This window comes from Saccostrea cucullata, unplaced genomic scaffold, assembly GCF_032062105.1.
Source record: "Saccostrea cucullata isolate Sc308-1 unplaced genomic scaffold, CSIRO_AGI_Scuc_v1 ctg264, whole genome shotgun sequence".
Lineage (NCBI taxonomy): Eukaryota > Metazoa > Mollusca > Bivalvia > Ostreida > Ostreidae > Saccostrea > Saccostrea cuccullata.
In genome coordinates this window covers 441,393-465,492 of record NW_026932935.1, presented here as the reverse complement: position 1 = coordinate 465,492, position 24,100 = coordinate 441,393, and the positions used below count along the sequence as shown (strand labels likewise).

At 32.6% G+C, this 24,100-nt stretch overlaps 2 protein-coding genes across 4 annotated transcripts in view; both read left to right on the top strand.

Annotated features, from left to right (window-relative positions):
* Nucleotides 1-14,672, top strand: part of LOC134236565 (anion exchange protein 3-like) — a 32,699-nt gene extending 18,027 nt beyond the window's left edge. For all 3 annotated transcript variants that reach the window (XM_062718734.1, XM_062718733.1, XM_062718735.1), the window contains 10 exons: nt 128-340; nt 516-664; nt 6,715-6,909; nt 9,437-9,718; nt 9,889-9,978; nt 11,505-11,671; nt 11,844-12,097; nt 12,389-12,558; nt 13,058-13,231; nt 13,593-14,672. In XM_062718734.1, coding sequence (XP_062574718.1) covers nt 128-340; nt 516-664; nt 6,715-6,909; nt 9,437-9,718; nt 9,889-9,978; nt 11,505-11,671; nt 11,844-12,097; nt 12,389-12,558; nt 13,058-13,231; nt 13,593-13,673 — 1,775 coding nt within the window. In that variant the 3' untranslated portion in view covers nt 13,674-14,672. The remainder of the gene's footprint in view (nt 1-127; nt 341-515; nt 665-6,714; nt 6,910-9,436; nt 9,719-9,888; nt 9,979-11,504; nt 11,672-11,843; nt 12,098-12,388; nt 12,559-13,057; nt 13,232-13,592) is intronic.
* Nucleotides 14,673-21,726: 7,054 nt separating this feature from the next.
* Nucleotides 21,727-24,100, top strand: part of LOC134236570 (hyccin-like) — a 52,594-nt gene continuing 50,220 nt past the window's right edge. Inside the window, exon 1 of the mRNA XM_062718744.1 lies at nt 21,727-21,798. The gene's annotated coding sequence lies outside the window, so the exon portion shown is untranslated. The remainder of the gene's footprint in view (nt 21,799-24,100) is intronic.

The following is a 24,100-nucleotide window of genomic DNA, read 5'->3' as shown; positions in this document are numbered from 1 at the left end:
GCCCGTGGCTATAAAACAGACAAGCTCACTTTTGATATCAGTCTCACTTTTCCACACTTTTTTCCACTGCTATGGTGTGAACATCTATGAGCTTAAGTAGTCAATATAAATGTTCTTCCTATTACAGCTCTGTTGAAGAAGGAGGAGGAAGATAAAATTCCTCTGGATCCACTGAAGAGAACGGGGCGCCTGTTTGGGGGACTAGTCAACGACGTGAAGCGACGCTTTCCCCACTATCTCAGCGATTTTAAGGATGCCCTCCACTTCCAATGCGTTGCATCTTTTATTTTTATTTTCTTTGCTTGTTTATCACCAACAATTGCCTTTGGAGGTCTTCTAGGTAATTACAGATATCATAGTTTAAAATCCTAAGTTTTCCTTTATGGCTCTAGCTATTTGAAAATTGAAGCATGGATTTTATTGATAGTGCAAGTCCTTATAAAATCTGTGACTGCACAAAATTCGTGTTGGATAATTGTTTTGGATCCATTTTATTCTTTCTTAATCTTTGATAGGTGAGAAAACCAATAAGTACATGGGAGTAACAGAGACCATTATAAGTACCTCACTCAGCGGTGTTCTGTTCGGCTTGTTCTCCGCTCAGCCAATGATGCTCCTTGGAGCCACAGGGCCTGTCTTAGTCTTCGAGGAATCATTATACCAAGTATGATATATGAGGGTTGTCCCAGAAAAATGCTAACTTTTTGAATATTTCAAATACTATTCAACCAAAACTAATAATTTTTGGCATGCTGTTGGGAAATAATCTTTTAGATATTCTGGTAAAATAGTACAGGCCTCTGATGTCATATGAATGATGTTAAATATTGGTGGTCGGAGCACAACAATTATTTAACTTCTACAAATAATATTGGGATTGAAGTTTTCGTTGTTATCAGGCTATATGGCAATATAATGTCAAAAATTTTACTTACATAACTATTCTATGATTAGGTGTACTTGTATTTGAATTTTATTTATTTAACATCATTAACGACAAATATTCAATGATATATACCAACGCTCTTTGAATTAGACATTGTCAAAAATGGTGACATTAAGCAGTAATGTGGAGCACCAAATTGTCAAGCAACGTTATGTTGAGTGGGATATTACTCCTGTTTATAGAGAAAAAAAGATGTAAACGATGAAAAAACATAAACATAACTATGGGGAACAGGTTTATATTTAGTATAAGAGGTTTCAGGGTGACTTGAGTGGTTATTCGATAGAAGAGTAAACCACATAAATAAAGACGAACTGAAAAGACAAGAGCGGGACGTCATAGGTCTACGTGAAGACCGCTGTTAAATAAATTAATCCATCAGGTTAATGATCGGGGAATGTGAAATTGTCTTTTGAAAGAATTAACTCCCCAATCTTTTAGTAGAACTAGTATTTGAGATGTATAATATGGTAACTAAAACAAAATTAAATACATTGCCGAATGTGTGCTTGAAAAGATAAAAATGAATATGTAAAGAGGCACAGTTTTCAGAACAAATTGATAAACACTACGAGATACGTTTTGACGTCGTCAGTGTTGCGCTGACAGCTGATTTGATAGGTTCCCTTACATGAGAGGAAAATTTTATTTATAGAGATATTTCACTGAAACCTTTAGGCATCATTCAGTAAATGTTGATCATGATGTATGCCAATTTTTAACTCTATAGTACTAGTGAAACAAAAGATGTTAAAAATGTTTGCGTTTTTCTGGGACAACCCTCTTATTTCACATGTATTTTAAGTAATTGAAGTATTTATACACTTGTCCTAAAATGTTTGCATCAGGTAATTTAAATTGATTTTTTTAAAGATTTTATTATTGCAAATGTTTGAACATATTTTAATGTATAATTCATACAAATGGATTGGTAACAATTTCTTTCAACTTAGTAAAACCCTTCCTATTGCAAATGTCCTATATTAGGAGAATTCAGTCCTATCTCTAGGATATGCTTTCAACATTACGTACAACTGTAAAAAAAATCTCAGATATAGATTGTCAGGAGTTATCTCTCTTGACAGAAAAAAGCAACATAACAGAATAAGCTCTTTAAAATAAAAAATGAAATATTTTTGAATAATATTTATACAACATAAAAGGATGTAATAGAAAAGGTAAAGTATTTATTTTTAAGCTTTCAAAATTAAATTTTACTCAAGTTAAAGCAAAATCAAATTTTAAATACTTTATGTTTTAACATGCTTATAGAAAAGGGCATATGACATTTACCTTACTTCTGTAGGAAAATACGTTTAATTTTACCCAATCTTTGACCCCCCTCCTTGAGGGTAGAATCCAAAAGATACAGTATTGATTTGTTAGTGTAGTGTTGTTGTTTTCCTGAGTAAGAAACCTAGATCTGTACATTTTACACTTCAGGATTGTCATCAGTTATTGCATGAATATTTTTGGCAATGAGTATGTGGTTTTTTAATTCAGATAATATTTTTTTAATTTGTGTATACATTTTTAAAAAGGGCTTTACAAAAGATCACAAGACCTTCTTGAGTCTTTTTCATAAATAAGACATGGTATAGTAAAATTTTTTTAGATATTTTTTTTAATAAAATGTAGTTAACATGACCTTGTTTTCATTTAAATAATGGGATCCTGGGTAAATGAATGAATTACATGAATGTCTTTGGTTGTTACTGGATATTTTTTTAATATCACATACATCAACATCTTAAATAATCTTTTGATTTATTTTTGAATTTTTAGGATAATATCATAATAATTTTCTTTAAATTGGTAGCGGTGTTTTCAAACATTAAAAAATAAATCAATATAGATTAAGGAGAAAAAAACTTTACTTACAACTTTTAACTTCTAATTTAAAACCGTCTAAAAAACCCAATACAGGTAAAGGACAATTAAGATAGCGTAATGGCCGAATCTGGCCCCTTATTTGATGTAAAAATCAGAACACTGGTAAAATTGTGATAGTTTGTAGTTAAGAAGTTAAAATGGTGCTTACTTTAAAACAAGAACTAATTTAGATTCAAAGCTTACATGGAAGCTACTAGAGGGTGCAGAAGTAAGACATTTTCCAGAATTTACTCAATTCTAGTGGAATTTCATCATATTTGAGATACTTTTCTCTTCGGAAAATGTAGAGCACAAGCTTGCCTATCTGAGATTTTTACACAAAAACTGCATCTGATATTAATGTATAAAATATATAAATTTGGTAGATAGGTAAGTGTGTGCTCTATGTTTTCTGAAACAAAATGTGCTGAAAAATCGATGAAAATATTCATAAAAATGAGATATTTCGAAAATTTACCAATTTCCTGACCTCATTGTGACCTCTGTATATTCTAAATCTTAGAACCAATATATACCCATTTGTGGCAGGTGAGACAAAAGTTTTTTATGGATAAACTGTTAGATCATTCTGAAAGACACCCAAAATCGTGGCCAAATACTGGTTTTACCCTATCTTGTTCTTTGACACTTGGGGTATTTCACTGTGTATTAAATCACTTCCTGTGTATAGGGATTAGGAGACAGAAGACCACAGGTAGACTGCTAGTCTGCTAGCCCCCAAGGCATTCACACCTGTTCAAAATAAGCCCCTCCCTCACCTGGAATTTACAACCCGGTAAAAAATCTCTGCCTTTAAATAAATTATTCCATCAGGTATAGGTTTATGATCGGGAATGTGAAATTGTCTTTTGAAAGAATTAACTACCCAATCTTTTAGTAGAACTAGTATTTGAGATGTATAATATGGTAACTAAAACAAAATTAAATACATTGCCGAATGTGTGCTTAAAAAATAAAAATGAATATGTAAGGCCAAAAAAAATTAATCAATAGTTTCTCAGGCACCGCCGCATCACTTCAAAAATGGCCGCATTGATCAATTTTATTGACATATTGAAAAAGGAAATAACTCGATTTTCTGTTTTTCCAAGTTGAAAAAGAAAATTGAGTTATTGCCCTTTTCATAAATGCTAAGATAGACGTTTTTATTAGAAAAACAATATATTTCTTCTAAATTTACAATATTTTATGAATTAACTTTTAAATAAATGTTTAGAATACTGTAAAAGTGGTTATTCACACTGGTTGTTAAGTACGCGTTTGTGACTGCCAAACATTACGCGTGGGTATAATATACGCGGTCGCACGAGTGACAGAGAAAAATTTACGCGGCCATCGATATCGTAACTAACATCGGGTTGTTCCCTTTTTGAAAATTATAAAAAATAAATTAAAAATAATTACAAACAAACTAATCAATAAGAATTTATACTGTTGGATTGTAAATATCGATGTGTACAGTCAAATGCGGTGAAGTGTGAACAACTGGTTTAGGCTTTATTGTAATTATTTACGCAAGCTCAAACTTCAAAGTGAAATCTACTTACCTGTATCTGCGTGTCGAGTTTTTACAATTAATTAAATAAGTATGTTAGTTGTGACTGTTAGTTTATGTAACATTTTGGACTAATCATTTGAAATTAAGAAAACTATAAACGAATATACAAAGGAAATGAAAATGAGGATCGATGTTATGAAGCTTTAATTGCCTGATGTTGCTGAAAAATACTAAATATGAAGATGCGTTTTTCATCGCACAAGTAACAATAAACAGTTATGTTTTCATCACAGTTTGTGATATATCTATCTATTCACGTGCGTTCAATACCACGATAAATATACGACTGATTCAACCCGTCTAACAGTATAAGTAATAATTTAGAATTATTCCAGAACATTGAAATTTTGTGACCATACGCGCGGGGGTATTTTACGCGGTTTCTAGCTTACCGCGTAAGTAGTGTAAATTTCCCCCACGCGTAAATAACCACTTTTACAATAGCATTATTTAAAGTTAAAAACATATTATAACTAACTTCAGAGAACAAAAAATAAGAATTAGTAGACATTATCATTTCAATGAACAAATGGCTAAAAAAAAGGTGTAAAACCTGCTTCAAAAAAAAAAAAAAAAAAAAAAAAAAGCCTGCCTGCCGCATTGAATTTTGAATTTTTTGGCCTGAGAAACTATTGATTAATTTTTTTTGGCCTAAAGAGGCACAGTTTTCAGAACAAATTGATAAACACTATGAGATACGTTTTGACGTCGTCAGTGTTGCACTGACAGCTGATTTGATAGGTTCCTTTACATGAGAGGAAAATTTTATTTATAGAGATATTTCACTGAAACCTTTAGGCATCATTCAAAAAATGTTGATCATGATGTATGCCAATTTTTAACTCTATAGTCCTAGTGAAACAAAAGATATTAAAAATGTTTGCTTTTTTCTTGGACAACCCTCTTATTTCACCTGTATTTTAAGTAATTGAAGTATTTATACACTTGTCCTAAAATGTTTGCATCAGGTAATTTAAATTGATTTTTTTAAAGATTTTATTATTGCAAATGTTTGAACATATTTTAATGTATAATTCATACAAAGGGATTGGTAACAAGTTCTTACAACTTATGCCCTGTTCACACGACGAGTTTAATTCGCAGTAAATTAATGCGAAGTAAACTAATGCGAATTAAAAAAATGCGAATTAAATTGCGTTCACACGACAGGAAATGCGAAGTAAACAAATGCGAATTAAAATTCTACCTCTACAGTCAGGTGTTATTAATGCCATTATGATGTCATTTGCAAATCACGTCACCTTATGCAGGAGCAGAGGTATTTGACAGAATGTTACAGTGTCTATACATACATTTCAGTGATTAACACAATTTTCCTTAGTTTTTCACTCAAAAATAGCACAAATACTTCAAGCTGACCACGGACATGTGGCATTTGACCTAATTTTGCCATTACGAATGCCTCAAAATTTAATTCGAATTAGCTTCGCTTAGCGTTCACACGGAGCTTATGCGAAGTAATTTAATGCGCAGTAAACTAATTCGAATTAAACTAATTCGCATTAAATTCTCCGTGTGATGCTAAGCGAAGCTAATTCGCAGTAACTTTACGTTTAATTCGAATTAAACTCTCCGTGTGAACAGGGCATTAGTAAAACCCTTCCTATTGCAAATGTCCTATATTAGGAGAATTCAGTCCTATCTCTAAGATATGCTTTCAACATTACATACAACTGTAAAAAAAAAATCTCAGATATAGATTGTCAGGAGTTATCTCTCTTGACAGAAAATGAAACATGACAGAATAAGGCTCTTTAAAATAAAAAATGAAATATTTTTGAATAATATTTATACAACATAAAAGGATGTAAATAGAAAAGGTAAAGTATTTATTTTTAAGCTTTCAAAATTAGATTTTATTCAAGTTAAAGCAAAATTAAATTTTAAATACTTTATGTTTTAACAAGCTTATGTAAAAGGGTACAAGACATATATCTGTTATTGTGTACTGTATCAATATTCTTAGAGGAATGTTACTCTAATGATTTTTGACCCCCTCCTTGAGGGTAGAATACAAAAGATACAGTAATTATTTGTTAGTGTAGTGTAGTTGTTTTCCTTAGCAAGAAACCTAGATCTATTCATTTTACCTGACTTCATGATTGTCATCATCTATTGCATGAATATTCTGGCAATGTATATGTGGTTTTTTAATTCAAATGATAATTTAATTTGTGTATACATTTTAAAAAGGGCTTTACAAAAGATCACGAAACCTTCTTGAGTCTTTTTCATAAATAAGACATGGTATTATAGTAAATTTCTTTTAATTTGAATTCTTTTTTTTTTTTTTCAGTTTTGTACTAGCTATGAGATTGAGTTTCTCCCTATGCGGTTTTGGATAGGATTGTGGGTCATGTTAATTACCTTTGTTGTGATTGGACTAGAAGGCAGCTATCTTGTCAAACACATCACTCGCTTCACCGAAGAAATCTTCACCATCGTCATCTCCCTCATCTTCATCTACGAAGTTGTCAAGAAAATTAAGGCGGTGAGTATCTCTCTAATATTAAGGAAGCATGTGGGTCCAAAACTCACAAATTTCACAAATTCATGCAATCTTCAAAAATGTTTATAAGGCCAACATTTTTTTATTTCCTGTTTTACGGGAATTTTTTTCAAAAATTTGAGTCGGGGGGTCGAAATAAAAATAAAAATAAAATCTTTCAAATTCAAGCAGTCGGTCAGAAAAATAAAAATGAAATAAACAAATGTAACAATTTTTTTTATTTTTTAAATTAAGAATGGAATTGTCTTATTGCCTAAATTTGGTAGAAAAAGGGTGTTATTTGAAAAATTAATGCATGCAAAACAATATTATCATAATTATGGGGTATTCAAAAGTAATAAGATTTTAGAATTTTTGAGTAGCTATCATATGGCAAGCATATAGTGAGGCTTTTAATGGATTGGTTAAATTATTTCACAAGTGAGAGTATAATTAAAAGAAAATCTGAGTATCTTTTTCAATGCATTCAAATTAATATACACATACCGGTAGGTGGATAAAATGTATCTTGTCTCTTGAAAACATATTGAAATTGCCTCCATTTGCTATAACTTTCAAAGTACATGATTGTAGAAAATGCACGTACATGTAATACCATAAGTATATACATGTAAAATAGACTATGAAAATTACTCTGTTTACTGCAGAATTCGTATATTTCTAAAAGCTGGTTCTAATCCACAATTTTTGAATAAAAAAAAGAAGTCATATTTGTATGGACGTATTATTTGCAGCTTTGTTTTTCCCTAGTGGTAAAAAGGTTGTTTTACAAGGAAAGAGCTGTTATAACCCCCCTCATGTGCATTTATTTGTTACATAGCAAGTAAAATTCCATTTTGAATCGTAATAAGTTTGATTAACATTATAATAACGAGTGGAAGTTGTGATTCGAATTTCCTCAGTCACATCACTTTCTACAGTGTTCTATTCTCTTGTTACAAGTAAAAGAAAACACTACTGTATTAAAAATAAGTTAAAGAATAATCTTCAAGCCATATTTCAATGCTTTTAAACAATTTTCAAAGATAATACGTACTTAAACCCTCCCAAAACAAGGGGTTGACAGAACCTCAATTTCCAAATTCCACGTGCCGTGGCCCTCCGCGTAACATTTGATCAAGATTACTATTTCGTCTATTTTATTCAGTCTTTCATTAAAAGTTAATCTAAAATTAATGCTTTTTTTCTAATAAATGTCATGTCAATTTTTAAAATGACTGGGTGCATTTAAAAAATTACCCTACGATTCTGACATTTTGCCGCTAACTTTCATGCTGTGCAGTGGCTATCCACGCTTCACATTCATGCTCATTAGTTTTGCCAACTGTGATTGGATGGATATATTTACTTTAGCCAATGACAATTCACGTTTTGAAAGGCTTGTTAAAATTTTGTTGACGTTTCTTTTATTTTTTCAGTGACTATAAATAAGCTATCGGCGGGAGAAACAAAAATAAAACTTGAAGATGAGACTTTTATTTTTATTTCATTTTATCCCAAATTAGGGTCGGCGCTCCCGTAAAACAGTAAATAATAAAATGTTGGCCTAAGTGACAGTTTATTGAATTCTGTTTACAGTACTAGTAAGAAGGATGTCAAATCGGCCAATAATCGGTTACTCAGATGTTTTTCCGATTGAGTAGCCGGGTTTTCGGTAAAAAGAGTAAATACAAGGCTAAAGTGACTTTCTTGAGCCCACTGAATCTAATGTTAAACAACAATGTTTTTTATTGCATTTATAATGCATTGTCAAAGTCAAACGAAATGGATTTTTTAAAACGTAATTTAAATATCCTAAAACAGCTAGTACACACACAAATGATCAATTAATTCACCAGTTATTACAAATGGTAACCATTATATGATAATGGTTTACTTTCTTCGTAATGATCAGACTATATTGAAAGAGAAGGAACACTGACATTGTTGGGATTGCTAGTCGTATTATTTGATATGTTGCTAGTTTAAAAAAAGTTTCCCCAGTATATGCTAAATTTACTACATATTAACTGACTGTAAACATTTTTAATATTCAGTTACATGTATATCTAAATATTTTGTAACTTTTTCAGTGAGTAGCGGCATTTCTTTGTATGTCTGATTTCGCTACTGTATACAAACTAAATAACTTTAAAAAAAAAAATTTAAAGACAATATACCATATACTTATACATTTACTGTATATACTCAGCTGCAGGTGTTTACATGTGTCTGTGATGACACACTTATTACTGATTGCTTATGTAAAATATTTTTTGGAGAAAAAATTTTTTTTATCAATATATGGAAAAAATATGTACATCCGAGTAACCAAGTACCATTTTTAGTATTCCATACTCGGACATTCGATCGAGTACTTTTAACCGGGTACTAGTTGACATGCCTGCTCAGGCTAGTTCATAAATTTCATTACATTGATTTTTTATTAATGCCTATAAATGAGCAAAACTGTTTCATTTATCAAACTTGAATTATTCTCGTTTAATATTGTATATACTTCTTTTTTCAGACTTTTGCTGATCACCCATTGATGGAAACATACACAGTCTGCAATAGTAGTACTCCTAACATTTCCTCATACAACATTACCATCGTGTCAATCAACGAAACGTCCACCAAGTCCCCCATCACTCTGTACGAGAACCTGTACAGTAAAGACCAGCACAGCTACCACACTCAAACGGAGCCCAAGCCAAACACCGCCCTACTCTCCCTCGTTCTCATGCTGGGCACATTCTTCATCGCTTACTTCCTGAGAATTTTCAGGAATAGTAAATTTTTAGGCAGAAGTGTGAGTAAATTTTTTTTTGAGTAAGCTATTCAGACAAAAAATAAAATAATATTTTTTTAAGAAAATGACTGATCTCGAATTTAAATGATATAGTATATTATATATTTTTTATGGATTTTGATCTTTACATGTCTTTATGAAGGTAGCTAACTTGTTTATTTTTTTTCCAGGCCAGAAGAGCTCTTGGAGACTTTGGTGTAGTCATTGCTTTGTTTCTAATGGTGCTCCTTGATGCTATTACACCAACAGTTTATACTCAGGTAAGTAGGGCCTAGTGATGAGAATCTATATACGAGTAAAAAGAGCATTTACATTTACTCAGGAGTTCTCTGCATAATGGAAGAATAGAAAAGTAGGCTTGCAAGGGACATAACTCTGGTAAATACTGTAAACCAACTTTTATTCGCGTGCGAGAAATTTTCGCGAAGTTCGTGAGAGTCTTGTCATCGCGAATATTTCTCGCCGCGAACCAGTCCTTAAAGTGTATGTGTCTATTAACAACAGATCCAAAAAGGTTTGATCGCGAAAATTTATTTTGTGGTTTTGTGCAGACTGTTTCTCAGAAATTATTGCAAGGATTTATCTGAAAATTGGTACACCTATTATTCATCATATGAAGGTGGAATTTTCAACTTTATTTGTTCATTTTTCTGCATTTTACAGGTTTTTTTTTATTTTAATTGACTTGTTCATTTTGGGCTGATGTATAAGGTTTGAGACATAAAATCTAGAAAATCAGTACAAAATTGTGAACTACAGCTTAAAACTACTCATTAGGCCATCCTTAAAAAAATGTTTGTTTGGAATTGCCGCCTGAAAGGTTTCAGACACAGGAGGGAGGGAGGGAAATTATTTTATTTTTTTTAAATTGAAGAAATTTTTGATAAAAGTCTCAAAAATACATTTTCTGACTTTTAAAAAAAGTGACACTATATTTCAGTGTTTTGTATGGTGCATGTGATACATAATTGGCAAAAAAATTGATCAAATAAAAAAAAATCTTCCTACTTTTGGTCAATAAAATTTTTTCAAAATTTCAATAAAAAAACAAACTATAATTTTATTTTGGCCTTAAAACTAAAAAAAAAGAAACATCATCAAAAGTTAAAAACAGTTTTTACATTACACTGAAGATAATGTAAATTCATTTATCTCTTGGGAATAATGACTGGACATTCAACCAGTTAAAGATAAATTAATGAGTTTGGTGTGGGAAGTTGTTAAGACATATCTTATCAAGCATGTGATATCTCCTGGGAATTTGGCACAAGAATTAAAGATCTCTCTTCTCTAATTCTCTTCGGAAAACATATAGCACAAGCTTGTAATTTATTGTCTGTCAAAGCACTTCATTACTGGATGACCAGCTCTTTATTTTCAAAATGAATTTGATATAAAGTTATCAAGATTAATTTTATTTTGTATAATATGATTTTTTTTTCAACAATCAGTTTGCAGAGTGTCATGACACATAATAGTTGCAATATATTTCTTAGATGTAGAAATTTAAAAAAAAGTTAAATGGAATTACAATATATTAGTATTGATGTTTTATTTGGTTGCACCTTTGTTTCATTCATTAAGAAATATAAAGAGCAATTGTATTTTCACTGCAAATTTTTGTAAGAAAATTATGAACACCTCTAGATTCATAAAGTATTTGTGAATTGGCACCTTCTCTGAAAAACCCAGCGGGGAGTATTTGTCCCTATTGGACAGTTCTAGTTAATTTTAGTTTGAAAAAGATTTGTTCAAATTTTATTTTATTATTTACTTTTTTGTGTAGAAATTGATTATCTCCGATGACTTTGAACCAACAGATGGTTCAAAGAGAGGTTGGTTTGTTCACCCCATGGGGATTAAGAAGCCAATGAAAACCGACATGATCATTGGAGCCAGTCTACCAGCCTTTCTTCTCTTTATTTTGCTCTTCTTAGAAACCCAAATAACTGAGTATGTATTACTGAATCTATGGACAAAAACATTTCTTATAAGTTCTTTTATTAATATATGCGTAATGTTACATAGAAACAATTACGTCATTGTACTGCAGTCGAGCATTGTGGCCCTTGGGCCTCTCATAATAAGAATACAAGTTAAAAGTACCCTTTATTTTTACTTTCAGAATGACTCTGAACAAAAAAGAGTTCAAAATGAAGAAAGGCTCAGGATATCATTTAGATCAGGTGTTGCTGGGGGTGCTCTCTTTTATCGGGGGACTGTTTGGGTTGCCGTGGATGTGTGCCGCTACAGTCCGAACTCTGTGCCATGTCTCATCTCTCAGTGTATATAGTCGATTCCATGCTCCGGGTGAAAAACCACGTCTTGTCAAAGTTCGGGAACAACGGGTCACCAGTATTGCTGTCAATTTATTATTAGGTAAGGCATATCGGCACAACGACACAGAGGCATGTCGGCACAACGACACAGACTGTGAGACATGTACAAGTACCTTGCTAGTCGTTGATAAGTTGAGTGATGCTAAAGAATGTACATTCCTTAAGGTTTTATTTGCCTCTTTTAAAAATACATAATCCATTGAAAAAAAAATTTAATGTAAATCTCAACACATTCTCTGTAAAAGTACCTTTCCAAATGAACTTAACTGTACGAAATAGAAATTCCTATGTATATTTTTTATTATCACAGACTTTGTTTAATATATTGTAGGTTTATCCTTGTTGTGGGGTCCTTTGTTACGTCTTGTCCCTATGGCTGTTCTATTTGGCATTTTCCTGTATGTGGGCGTGTCCGCTTTAAGCAGTCTCCAGTTGTATCGCAGAATGAAGTTGTTATTTATACCCAATAAACATCACCCCTCCATTGGTTACGTCAGGCGGGTAAGTGCCAGCTGGAGGACTTTCATCTAAAGAAAAAAAATTAAAATTCAACAAAGTTTTCTTGCAGTTTACTTGTTTGAAGATGTTGCAAAGGCCCTGTTACAGTAAAACCTGTTCATACCTTTCTTAAGGTTTTAAAGTAATTCATATAAATCCTTAAGATGGTCAGGAGAAATTCAAACCCATCTTAAAAGATATTCGATCAGATAATCGTGTATAATTTTTAATGCTAATCATGTGTATAATTTTTAATGCATCTATATTAAAACTAGTTTAGTACGAACACGGATATTGCAAATTCACGGATATAATGATGTTATTTTGGATCTCCAACTATATAAATTCAATGAATTTCTTGGACGGATATAACAAATTACAGATATAGCGAAGTAATTTTATAGGTCCCAGTGACTTTGTTATAACCAGGTTGTTTTACTGTATTTTGTCTGTGCATAATGAAATTTTCAACCCTATTGATGTAAATTTAATTTCTTTACAGGTGCGAACCATTAAGATGCATCTGTTCACGGTGATACAGGTGTTGATGCTTGCTTTGATGTTTGGTCTCAAGCTGTCCCCCGCTGCTATAGCCTTCCCTCTGTTTATTATTCTCTTGATTCCAGTTCGCCTAAAAGTAATGAATTATTTCTTCTCGGAGCAAGAACTTGGTGAGGTAAGTAGAAAATGGTTGCATTTTAGAATTATGGGTGAAATGAGACAGTTTTTGTTAGGGAAAGTAAACAAAGGATATGTTTTCTGACAGGTTTACACACAGTGACATGAATTTTAGAGATTCTGTGATGTTTAATTTCTATTCCAAATTGAGAAAAAAAATATTCAAAATCAAGTTTTCATCTCCATTGAAATTGATATTAACTGCATTTGATAACTGTATGTTTAGAAGTATTCTTTCTAAAGTATGAAGTTCTTTATAATCTTGAGCTATTAAAATTGTGTGTCTTATTCAAGTGTCCAATAAGTTTGTATTTCAATGCTTGCTGAGTAGTTGATACCGAAATTATCTTTTTTGACAGCTTGACAAAGAAGATGAAGACAGCGACTTTGAAGATGAAGATGACAGGGACTTTTACCAGCTGGCCCACATGCCTATTTAAAGTCTGTTACTACAATACTCAGTGTGCGGTCTTCATTGCTGGTCCCTATTTGCAAATCTTCAACTTTTTTGTACCACTATTGTTCTTAGACATTAGTTCAAAACATTGTGATATTTTTTATTGTGTATGTTTCAATCAGATTTTATTAATTTGTCAATTTAATATGGTATAAAACATTTCGGGTAGGAAATATTGAAGGGTAATGTAAAATGAAGATCAAGTGTATATGCCATTTGTACAAGTTTCAACCAGCCAAATATGTGTTTATTTTGATTTCTGTGTTTTTGTGAAATCCAGTTTAAGAAAGCATTTTTTTATACAAAACATTAATAATATTTTTGACGAAAATTGTTATTTTGTTTGAGTGATCTTTACGATTGATGAATTTGTCTCCTAAAAATGGTGTAAAGTTAAAGTCCCATGGAGGAAAGGGAAATACAACTTAAAAAAAAAAAAAGAAATCTAGCCCTGGTGGTGGTCTCAAAAAATTAACTTGTCATAAAAAAAAAAGCAACAAAGGGTACACAGACAAAGTCAGGGTAAAACGTAGGTACAGTTGTACTTTATTTTCAAGACCCATACTGGTATTTTGTATTACGTCATTTAATACAAGTTTAAGTGTTTGAAATCACTTTTTATGATCCTCATGTATAACAACTTCATCATTCTATAAATGAACAAATTGCATTTAATATCTTCTGTTTCAGGGTTCATTGAACAAATTTTTAATTATTTTTTTTTAATCAGATGCACAAAAATATTAACAGAATTCAGCTTGGTGCATGATAGATAAGATACAGGTGCTACTGCAAATTTAAGCAATAAAGATATAAGTAGAAGTAGAATTTAAAATTAATGCCTTACCTTTATATTTTTCCTAGGTTTTACTTGTATATTATAATGCTTAAACGACTGTTATTTTTATACATTTTTAAGTAAAGGGTTATAACTTGTACTAAAAGAGTAGCAATGAATTTTTATTCCCATTGAAATCAGTATTACCAGTATCTTTTCTGCAGAATTGATGCCATTGAAAAAAAAAGAAATAAATGGAAAATTGCATGAAATGTAGAATGAGTTTAAGGAGAGGGAAATTTATTGCTCTTTTTCTCCTGTAGAATCAGTTCTGCTCAAGGTCAGCTGGTGCTTTCTAGTCTCTCTCGACCGAGGAAATCTTCCTTACTATTCCTTACTATAGTAGATGTAATATCTAGTCAGACATATAAAAATAAATGGCATTTACAAAAATTTAGAGGCACAAAGCCACTTAGCAGGGCAGATAGTAGGATAGTGGTGGGTTTAGTTACTGTTTTGTTATCTTTCTGTCTGATTAAACCTTAGATATTGATTGCTGAAAACAAGTGCATTTACTTTTTCCATACTTTCATCCATTTTTACAGTACAATGTATAATTTTTTTATGGAGATGCTTTTTTATGATCAATAGATATGAGTGTAAAAAAAAAAGTGTATGTATCATGTTCTGTTTAACTGTTGTGACATACAAACACTCCCAACACAAATGTGTTCATTGACATTTTGCTAAGAGCAGAATTGGCATTTATTGACATGAGAGGAACAAATGTAAAAATGTGTCATTTGATGCATCATGGAATAATTGTGTATTATTTTTAAGGAAAAAAGTAGTTTTGTATATTAAATGGTTTTAATGGGATTTTCTTTTTGGGCTCTCTTTTTATTATATAAAAATGATATAATGTGTTATCTTTATAAAGATAAATTAGAAATAATGGGGTTTCTTTTTATTGAAAGGGGGTTTTGTAGAGTTGATTTTTCCCCCAAAAAAATTACAACTCCTCTAAGAATAAATAAATATTTTTGCATTGGAATTTAATGTAATATATTAAAAGATGAGTATGAGGATGACTGGCATTTAAAAGAAATGTGTAATATTTTTCTTATTGTGTGTAAGATGTTTATAGTCCAGTAGTGAAAAATGTCCTTAGTTTGTTGATTATGTAAGAATGATACTGTAAGAAATGAGGGAACTGTATATATAATAACTATATCGATAGAGTGTAGATATTTTGTTTATCATTCTTGCTCAATCAGGATTTTCTTACTTTCCCTTTGTCTGCCACATAGAACATTCCTTTGATTGTATATTTCATTTTTATTCTGTAAATATAGACATTTTTGTAATATATACTGAAAAAAAACAGACAGCTATGTTGCGTGCACTTGTAATGCCACAATTGTTATGTGTATCTTTATTATGTTCCCCAAACGAAGTTGGGGAACATATTGTTTTTACTGTGTTTCTTATTATTATTATTATTATTATTATTATTATTATTTTTCTTCTCGGGAAAATTTTGTCCGCGAATGATCTTGTAAAGTACACGTCCGATTAAGGGGAAACCTTTTTAGGGTAAGTAGGCATGTTATGTAGATTTGCGGAATCAAGGTCATTTTGCGCGCACGTGCTTGCAAGAGCACGCACGTGCAAAACTTGAAATGACCAATATATAATGGATATAACCGTAACTTTTCTATTTTTAGACGAAATGTTTTGAAACTCATAATGTAAGGATATATGAGTAGTATGCACAAGATGACATGGTCAAAATTACAAGATCGCACGTGCAAGCACGTGCGCTTCGCTCTGATTGGCTGAAACTAAAGTCTCAATATCTTTCTTGTTTTTTGATAAAATCATTTGAAATTTTGAACAAGGTCATACATTAGGGAGATCTACAGCCCGTAATAAAAGAAATATCATGAAAGCATGTGCATGCACGTGTGCTTGCAAGAGCTCGCACGTGCAACACGAGAAATGTCCAATATAATTGATACAGCATAACTATTTAAATTATTGATGATATGCTTTAAAACTCATATTAGAAGTATGTATTAGTAGCATAGACAAGATGACGTGGTCAAAAAAGCAAGATCACACGGGCATGCACGTGCGCTTCGCTCTGATTGGCTGAAACTAAAGTCTCAATATCTTTCTTGTTTTTTGACGAAATCCTTTGAAATTTTAAATATAGGCATGTATTAGGATATCCTACAATAAGATATATAGCAATTATCATGAAAACGCGTGCATGCACGTGCGCTGCAATCTGATTGGCTTATGCTTTAAATAGCTATAACTCCCTTGATTTTCAACCAAACAGGGTGGGATTTGGATCATGGATAGATATAATGAACTTCTACAAGAAGACATGGTCACCATGCACATGCATACACGTGCATGTACGTGCGCTGCAATCTGATTGGCTGAAACTTTGAACAGCTATTACTCCCTTGGTTTTCAACCAAACGGGGTGGGATTTAGAACATAGATAGATGTAATGGACTTCTACAAGAAAGTATGGTCGCCATGCTCATGTGAGCACGTGCGTGCGCGTGAAATGAGTAAAATCAAAAATACACTTGAATTAGCGTATTTTTTAATACTTTTGGATTAAATACTTCGATATTTAGTATATTAAAATCTATAGATTGTGGAGACAAGATTATATGGTCATTACGCACGTGCATTCACATGCGCACGCGTGCAATGCTAAAATTTGAATGAAATTGGTACACTTCAGGGTAAACGTTGTTAAAGTCTCAAATGCATAGAGTTTGTCTTATTGAATGAAGCTTATAGGGAATATGGCACCAAAAGGGAGTTGGGGAGCGTTTGGGGAACATCTGTAACGGTCCCCGTTACAATTAGCACTAGTTGTTATGTCATTTTTGTCTCATTTTCCACGGAAAAATCAGTACAGTATACAGGTCATTTTGACGAGCATTTATGTTAATATTTTTATGCTTTAATAATTAATTAACAGTTTTAGCCTGATAGGCTGTTTAGTCATTTCTTGTTGACTCTCATATTAAGTCCTGGTTCCATAGCAGTTCTATAGCACAGCTATTGACTATGTATATCTTATGGTGTATATTCACAGTACCATGTATAGTAGCAACTGTACAAGTGCTATACATTTTTTGCCATATGAAAATGAAGTTTTGAATGTATAAATATGATTATTTAAAGATTGTTGGTTCAGGTGTGATGCCTGAGACATAGAAAGTCTGTGATTAAAGGTTGTTTTGTTTTAAAAAAAAATTTGTCATCTTTTATATTACCAAAAAGCCGTCCAAAATGTGTTTTATGAAGAATTCTGGTATGAAAAAGATATAAGTATTCAAGCCACAAAAGATTGTTTAGTAAATTTTAATTATACTGATACATTCTATGAGTATATTTTTCTCTCTAGCTCTAAATTAGTTACTAGGACAGATGTCTACTTCAAAAGAAGCAATAACTGAATAATTAACAATGTCAGGAAATGTTTTCATGTCTGATAATTACCTGGTGAGCACTTTAAACAAAACACTTGTTTTTCCTGGAGGGAAAAAATAACATCATTCAGTGCAGTTTGTCTATTGTCAGAGTTTTTAGGTCACCTGAGTAAACTCAGGTGACCTATTGCTATCCGTTTTCGTCCGTCGTCGTGCGTCGTGCGTCGTGCGTCGTGTGTCGTGTGTTAACATTTGAACATTTTCAGCTTCTTCTCTGCAACCACTGAACCAATTTCAACCAAATTTGGCACAAAGCATCTATGGGTGAAGGGGAACAAAAATTGTGAATTTCATGATCCCTGCCCCCTGGGGCCTGAGGGGTGGGGTCAAAACCACTAAAATTAATGCAATCTTGAAAAATCTTCTTCTTTACTCCTGGACATTAAGCAGTCAAACTATTTGCATGATTGTAATCAGCATTGAGTCCTCTACCAAATTTGTGAAATTCATGGCCCTGGGGTCAGGGGTTCTAGTGCTAGGGCGGGGCTAAATAAGTATACAGTGAAAATGCATGAATTCTTTGAAAATCTTCTTCTCTGCTCCTGGGTATTAAATAAACCAACTAAGTGCATAGTTATGATGAGCAATAGTGCCTCTACCAAAATTGTGAATTTTATGGCCCCAGGGTCAGGGGTTCTGGTGTTAGGGTGGGGCTCTATTGATTATATAGTAAAAATACATGATTTCTTTGAAAATCTTCTTCTCTGCCCCTGGGTATTAAATAAACCAAGTAAGTAAATAGTTATGATAAGCAAGAGTGCCTCTACCAAAATTGTGAATTTTATGGCCCCAGGGTCAAGGGTTCTGGTGTTGGGGGGGGGGGGGGCTCTATTGATTATATAGTGAAATTACATGAATTCTTTGAAAATCTACTTCTCTGCTCCTAGGTATTAAATAAACTAACTAAGTGCATATTTATGATGAGCAAGAGTGCCTCTACCAAAATTGTGAATTTTATGGCCCCAGGGTCAAGGGTTCTGGTGTTGGGGGGGGGGGGGGGGGGGGGCTCTATTGATTATACAGTGAAAATACATGAATTCTTTGAAAATCTTCTACTCTGTTCCTAGGTATTAAATAAACTTACTAAGTTCATAATTATGATGAGCAAGAGTACCTCTACAAAAATTGTAAATTTTATGGCCCCAGGGTCAGAGATTCTGGTGTTAGGGGGGGGGGCATTATTGATTATATAGTAAAAATACATGATGTTTTGAAAATCTTCTTCTCTGCCCCTGGGTATTAAATAAACCAAGTAAGTAAATAGTTATGATGAGCAAGAGTGCCTCTACCAAAATTGTGAATTTTATGGCCCCAGGGTCAAGGGTTCTGGTGTGTGTGTGTGTGTGGGGGGGGGGGGGCTCTATTGATTATATAGTGAAATTACATGAATTCTTTGGAAATCTACTTCTCTGCTCCTAGGTATTAAATAAACTAACTAAGTGCATAGTTATGATGAGCAAGAGTGCCTCTACCACGATTGTAAATTTTATGGCCCCAGCATCAATGGTTCTGGTGGGGGGGGACTTTATTGTTTATAAAGTGAAAATACATGAATTCTTTGAAAATCTTCTTCTCTACTCCTAGGTATCAAATAAACTAACTAAGTACATAGTTAAGATTGTGAATTTTATGGCCCCAGGGTCAAGGGTTCTGGTGGTGGTGGGGGGGGGGGGGGGGCTCTATTGATTATATAGTGAAAATATGTGAATTCCTTGAAAATCTTCTTCTCTGCTCCTAGGTATTATATAAACTAACAAAGTGCATAGTTATGATGAGCAAGAGTGCCTCTACCAAAATTGTGAATTAAATGGCCCTATCATCAAGGGTTCTGGTGGGGGGGGGGGGGCTCTATTGATGATATAGTGAAATTACATGAATTCTTTGAAAATCTTCTTCTCTGCTCCTAGGTATTAAATAAACCAACTAAGTGCATAGTTATGATGAGCTAGAGTGCCTCTACAAAAATTGTGAATTTTATGGCCCCAGGGTCAGGGGTTCTGGTGTTAGGGTGGGGCTCTATTGATTATATAGTGAAAATACATTAAATCTTTGAAAATTTTCTTCTCTGTCTCTGGGTATGAAGCAGATGAACTACCTATATAGTTATGATGAGCAAGGGCCCTAATCTTGCAGAATTGTGAATTTCAAAGCCCAAGGGTCAGTAGTGGGGGATGGGGGCTCTACTTATATACTGGAAATGAATTAATTGTTTGAAATCTGGTCCTTTGTATTTATAAAACATTTATTTACTTTTTGATAGGCAATTTTAAGGGTGCCTTTTAAAAATTTGTGCAACTTACGGTCAGGGGTTTATGTCAGAGTGTTAGGGGTACTACTGATTATTGATGAATATTACTGATTAGTTGGAGTGCATTTTTGTTCCCCTACCCTGCATATGGGTATTCAGTAACCAAGTTAAGCGACTGCTAAGTTTACTGTTATGATGATCAATGGTGCTCTTTCAAAATTGTGAATGCCATATAGCATCTGACTTAAAACATGTTATTGAATCAAATTCAATACACTGTAACTGGAAAGTTGTTGCATAATGCTCAGGTGACCTATAAGGCCCGTGGGCCTCTTGTTTTTAAAAGTTATCTATGTGCACAGGTTGTAGTTTTGCTAAAATTTAAGCAAGACCTGCATGCATTTTACCAGGAAGAATAAAAAAAATTAAAAAATTAAAGTGGTCTCAGGAATATGTGTCACCTGCTATAGCATATCGTTAAATATATGAAAAAAAAACACCTTCATGAATGATGGTATATTACTTCATGCATGTGCCTGCAAAGAAAAAAACAAGACCATGAAAGAATATACTGTTTATTTCTGTTTATCATAAAATGTGACAATTGAATTGGAATATGATTCCTCAGTCCTCAAAGCAACAATGAATGAGAGAATTGAAATTATGGGGAATAATTTTTATACATTTTTAGCTCACCTCAATAAAGTAGCTATATAGAGATGAGCTTATGCTATATATACCCACCAGTGTTGAAATTAGCATTGTCTTAATTCTCAGATAAAGATTCAAGTGCAAGTTCTCAAGTAATTATAAGCCATGCTCTTAAAAGTTTAAACCTGGTCACTTGGTTACCAAGTTAATTTGGAATGGACCTGCTTCAAAAATCTGGTCAGTTATCTGGAAAATTTAGGTCAGAATCAGCATCTAATTAAAAGCAAGTCTGGTACATATAGTATCTATGATATTAGACCCTAGATGCATCATCCATGCAGGGCTTAATACAGCTTAATGTTACTTGGGAATGAATCAGACATGGAATAATCATAATCAAGTAATAATGTATGCATTATGAAATATTTTGAAAAGTAGTTCAAAGGTCAAGTTGAAAAGTCAAAGGATCATTGATTTGAAATTTTACAAAAGCCATTGTGCGAAGCAATATATGTGACCAAAATAATAAATCTATGCCTTTGACAAATCTCAAGATGTAAGATGTAACAGATGGACACAGAAGAACAGCTAGATAGATGCAAGTAAACATCGTAAATTCATCAATTGATCAAAGTCATCACTACAAAATGACAAATGTTGCCCTGTTCTGCTGGTGATGCAAAACAGAATATCTATTTTTGTTACCTTTTATTATGCTCAGTACTAGTAAATAACTTTATGGATATATATATTGGTAAACTATGCTACATGTAATATATCATGTATTTCATTTTATTTAGAATCGATGACTAGAGCGAAACATTTATTGATCGAACTGACTAAAACTTACCGAATACTCCGGGTTTGTTTTGATTATTGATAGTCGCCGAAACTTCATTGTAACTTTGTAAGTTTTGACAATCTTATGCTTTATTTATCATCAATTAATTCTAAAGATTTCTGGCTTAAATAATTCTTTGGACTGTCACCGATTACAAAGAAAACATTAGTCAAGCAATATGCTCTACTTTCGAATTTCCTCAGTCTTAGCTACGCCCAGTTGTCAACGATTTACTGCAAAATTTAAACTCTTTTCTGAATTGCAGTACACTTTAAACAATGTTTGTTAAATGTTTCCAGATCCATTATAGAAATGTGAAGCTTGTAAGCATGGGACTCTAAAGAGACACGAAATAACTTCACCCTCTTTCCCTCACGTCTAGTATCATATCAAAGTCTTGATTTGATCATTTTGAAAGAAATGGAGGGTATAGGCATAGTCTTCAATAATTCAGATATAATTGTAACTCAACAAACTCATTTTTTAATGTTTGAGTGCTTCTGTTCTTTAAAGCATGGTTATTCTTAGGGATGTTACAGGTAATGATTAGGGGTGGGACGATACACAGATCTTGCGATACGATACGTATCTCGATATATTGTCACGATACGATACGTATCTCGATATTATGATAAATCATAAAACTATTAAAAAAATAGTATTTTATTTCATTTTTTTTAGTCTTGACATTAACACATGATAAATTATAAAACTATTCAAAAGAATTAGTATTTTATTTATTTATTTTTTTGTCATGACATTAACTCAAAAAATTATTCTATATCAAATCATATGTGCTATGAAATTAATACTTGAAGTTCATCAACTTCATTGACTGAAACTTTACAAAAACAATAGTACAGGACAATTGTACACATTACCAAATAACAAATTGTTTACAAATAGTTGTGTAGTTATCAACGAACACTGACTAAAAATTCATTTTAATAAATCACATTTACATTATTATGAATTGCTTAAAGTCTGGTAGCCTTGTTGAGTTTACAAAATAAGTACGAATGGACTAACAATTAATAATATCAAATGTTCTGGAAACAATACTTTTCTGTGTATAGCACGCTTTGCACACTGAACTTTTCTTGTCCAATCTTCCGAGGCTGCTTAAAAGTGAAAACGTATTACCCCTCATCAACGACTTATTAGTTCTAAAGTGTGTTTTCAATATCAAAACCATCTCTTCGCTTCGTACAGGCCGCCATTTTCAAGGACAGGTACTTTCATTTTCAATTTTTGGATAGGTCGTTCGTGTATCGTTTCGTACCGATATTTGAATGCTTGTATCGTAAACCGTATCTTAGAGGAAAATATCGATATGTATCGGTGTATCGGTATATCGTCCCACCCCTAGTAATGATACGACTTAAAGTGGTATTTCATGAGACTGTATCACAGTACCTCAATGGGTATCAGGTATCAGGCTGTATCACCCTTCAAATTTTTTGGATAGATTTAACTTTTCAGATCAACAAATCTGTAAAATCATTGCACTCTATCAGAGACTATGATGCCAGATTAAACATCACTCAGGTTCTAGGGGTTAGTGATTCCCTGTCCCTGTTATGCTTCTTGTTTGCTGGCTTTAATATGTTCTACGGTGCGACCGTTGGGGCGAGCGCAGTTATTTACTATCAAAAACCTTTACACAGCTTTTACTTGCACTGCCTGTCCTCTGTTCATTGAAAAAAGAAAAGAATAAAAATAAAAAAGAAAGAAAGAAATCACTTCTCAGGCGTCCGGATCGAGATTCCGAACTTTTCGCTTCGCACCGCCTCGCTGCGCTCGCTATAAATTTCTGATATATATCTGTATATATATCTGTATTTATTTCTAATATTTATCCAGGTTTTTTTATGATTTGTCACTCAACCAAATGTCAAAAGTCATATTAGCATTCAAACTGGCTTTATGCCACAGGCCTTGAGATCACTTAATGTATATTAAAAAAAATAATCAATTGAACCCTCTTTGAGGAGTACCATATCTTTATATTTCTTTTATTCATGTTGGTCGGTCAGATGAAAGTGATATGAAGGTCTGTGCTTTACACAGCCAATTAATATGATAGAAGGAAAAAAGAACTTTATTTTTTTTTAAAATGGTCACAATGAGTATGAGCTCTTTAAGGTAGGTCGCGGGTTTACCCATCAAAATTTTTGAGAGAAAACATATCCTGAAGATTTGATATAATGTTCCTTAGAATTTACAGTATATTATCTGTAATTTTGTTGAATTTGCCTACATAGTTTTAATGCTATATTACAGTAAACTCGGTTTCATTTTTAATACTATTTTTACGCTTTACTTTTGTCTATTGAAATACTGTAGACGTACTTTTTTCCACGGGGTC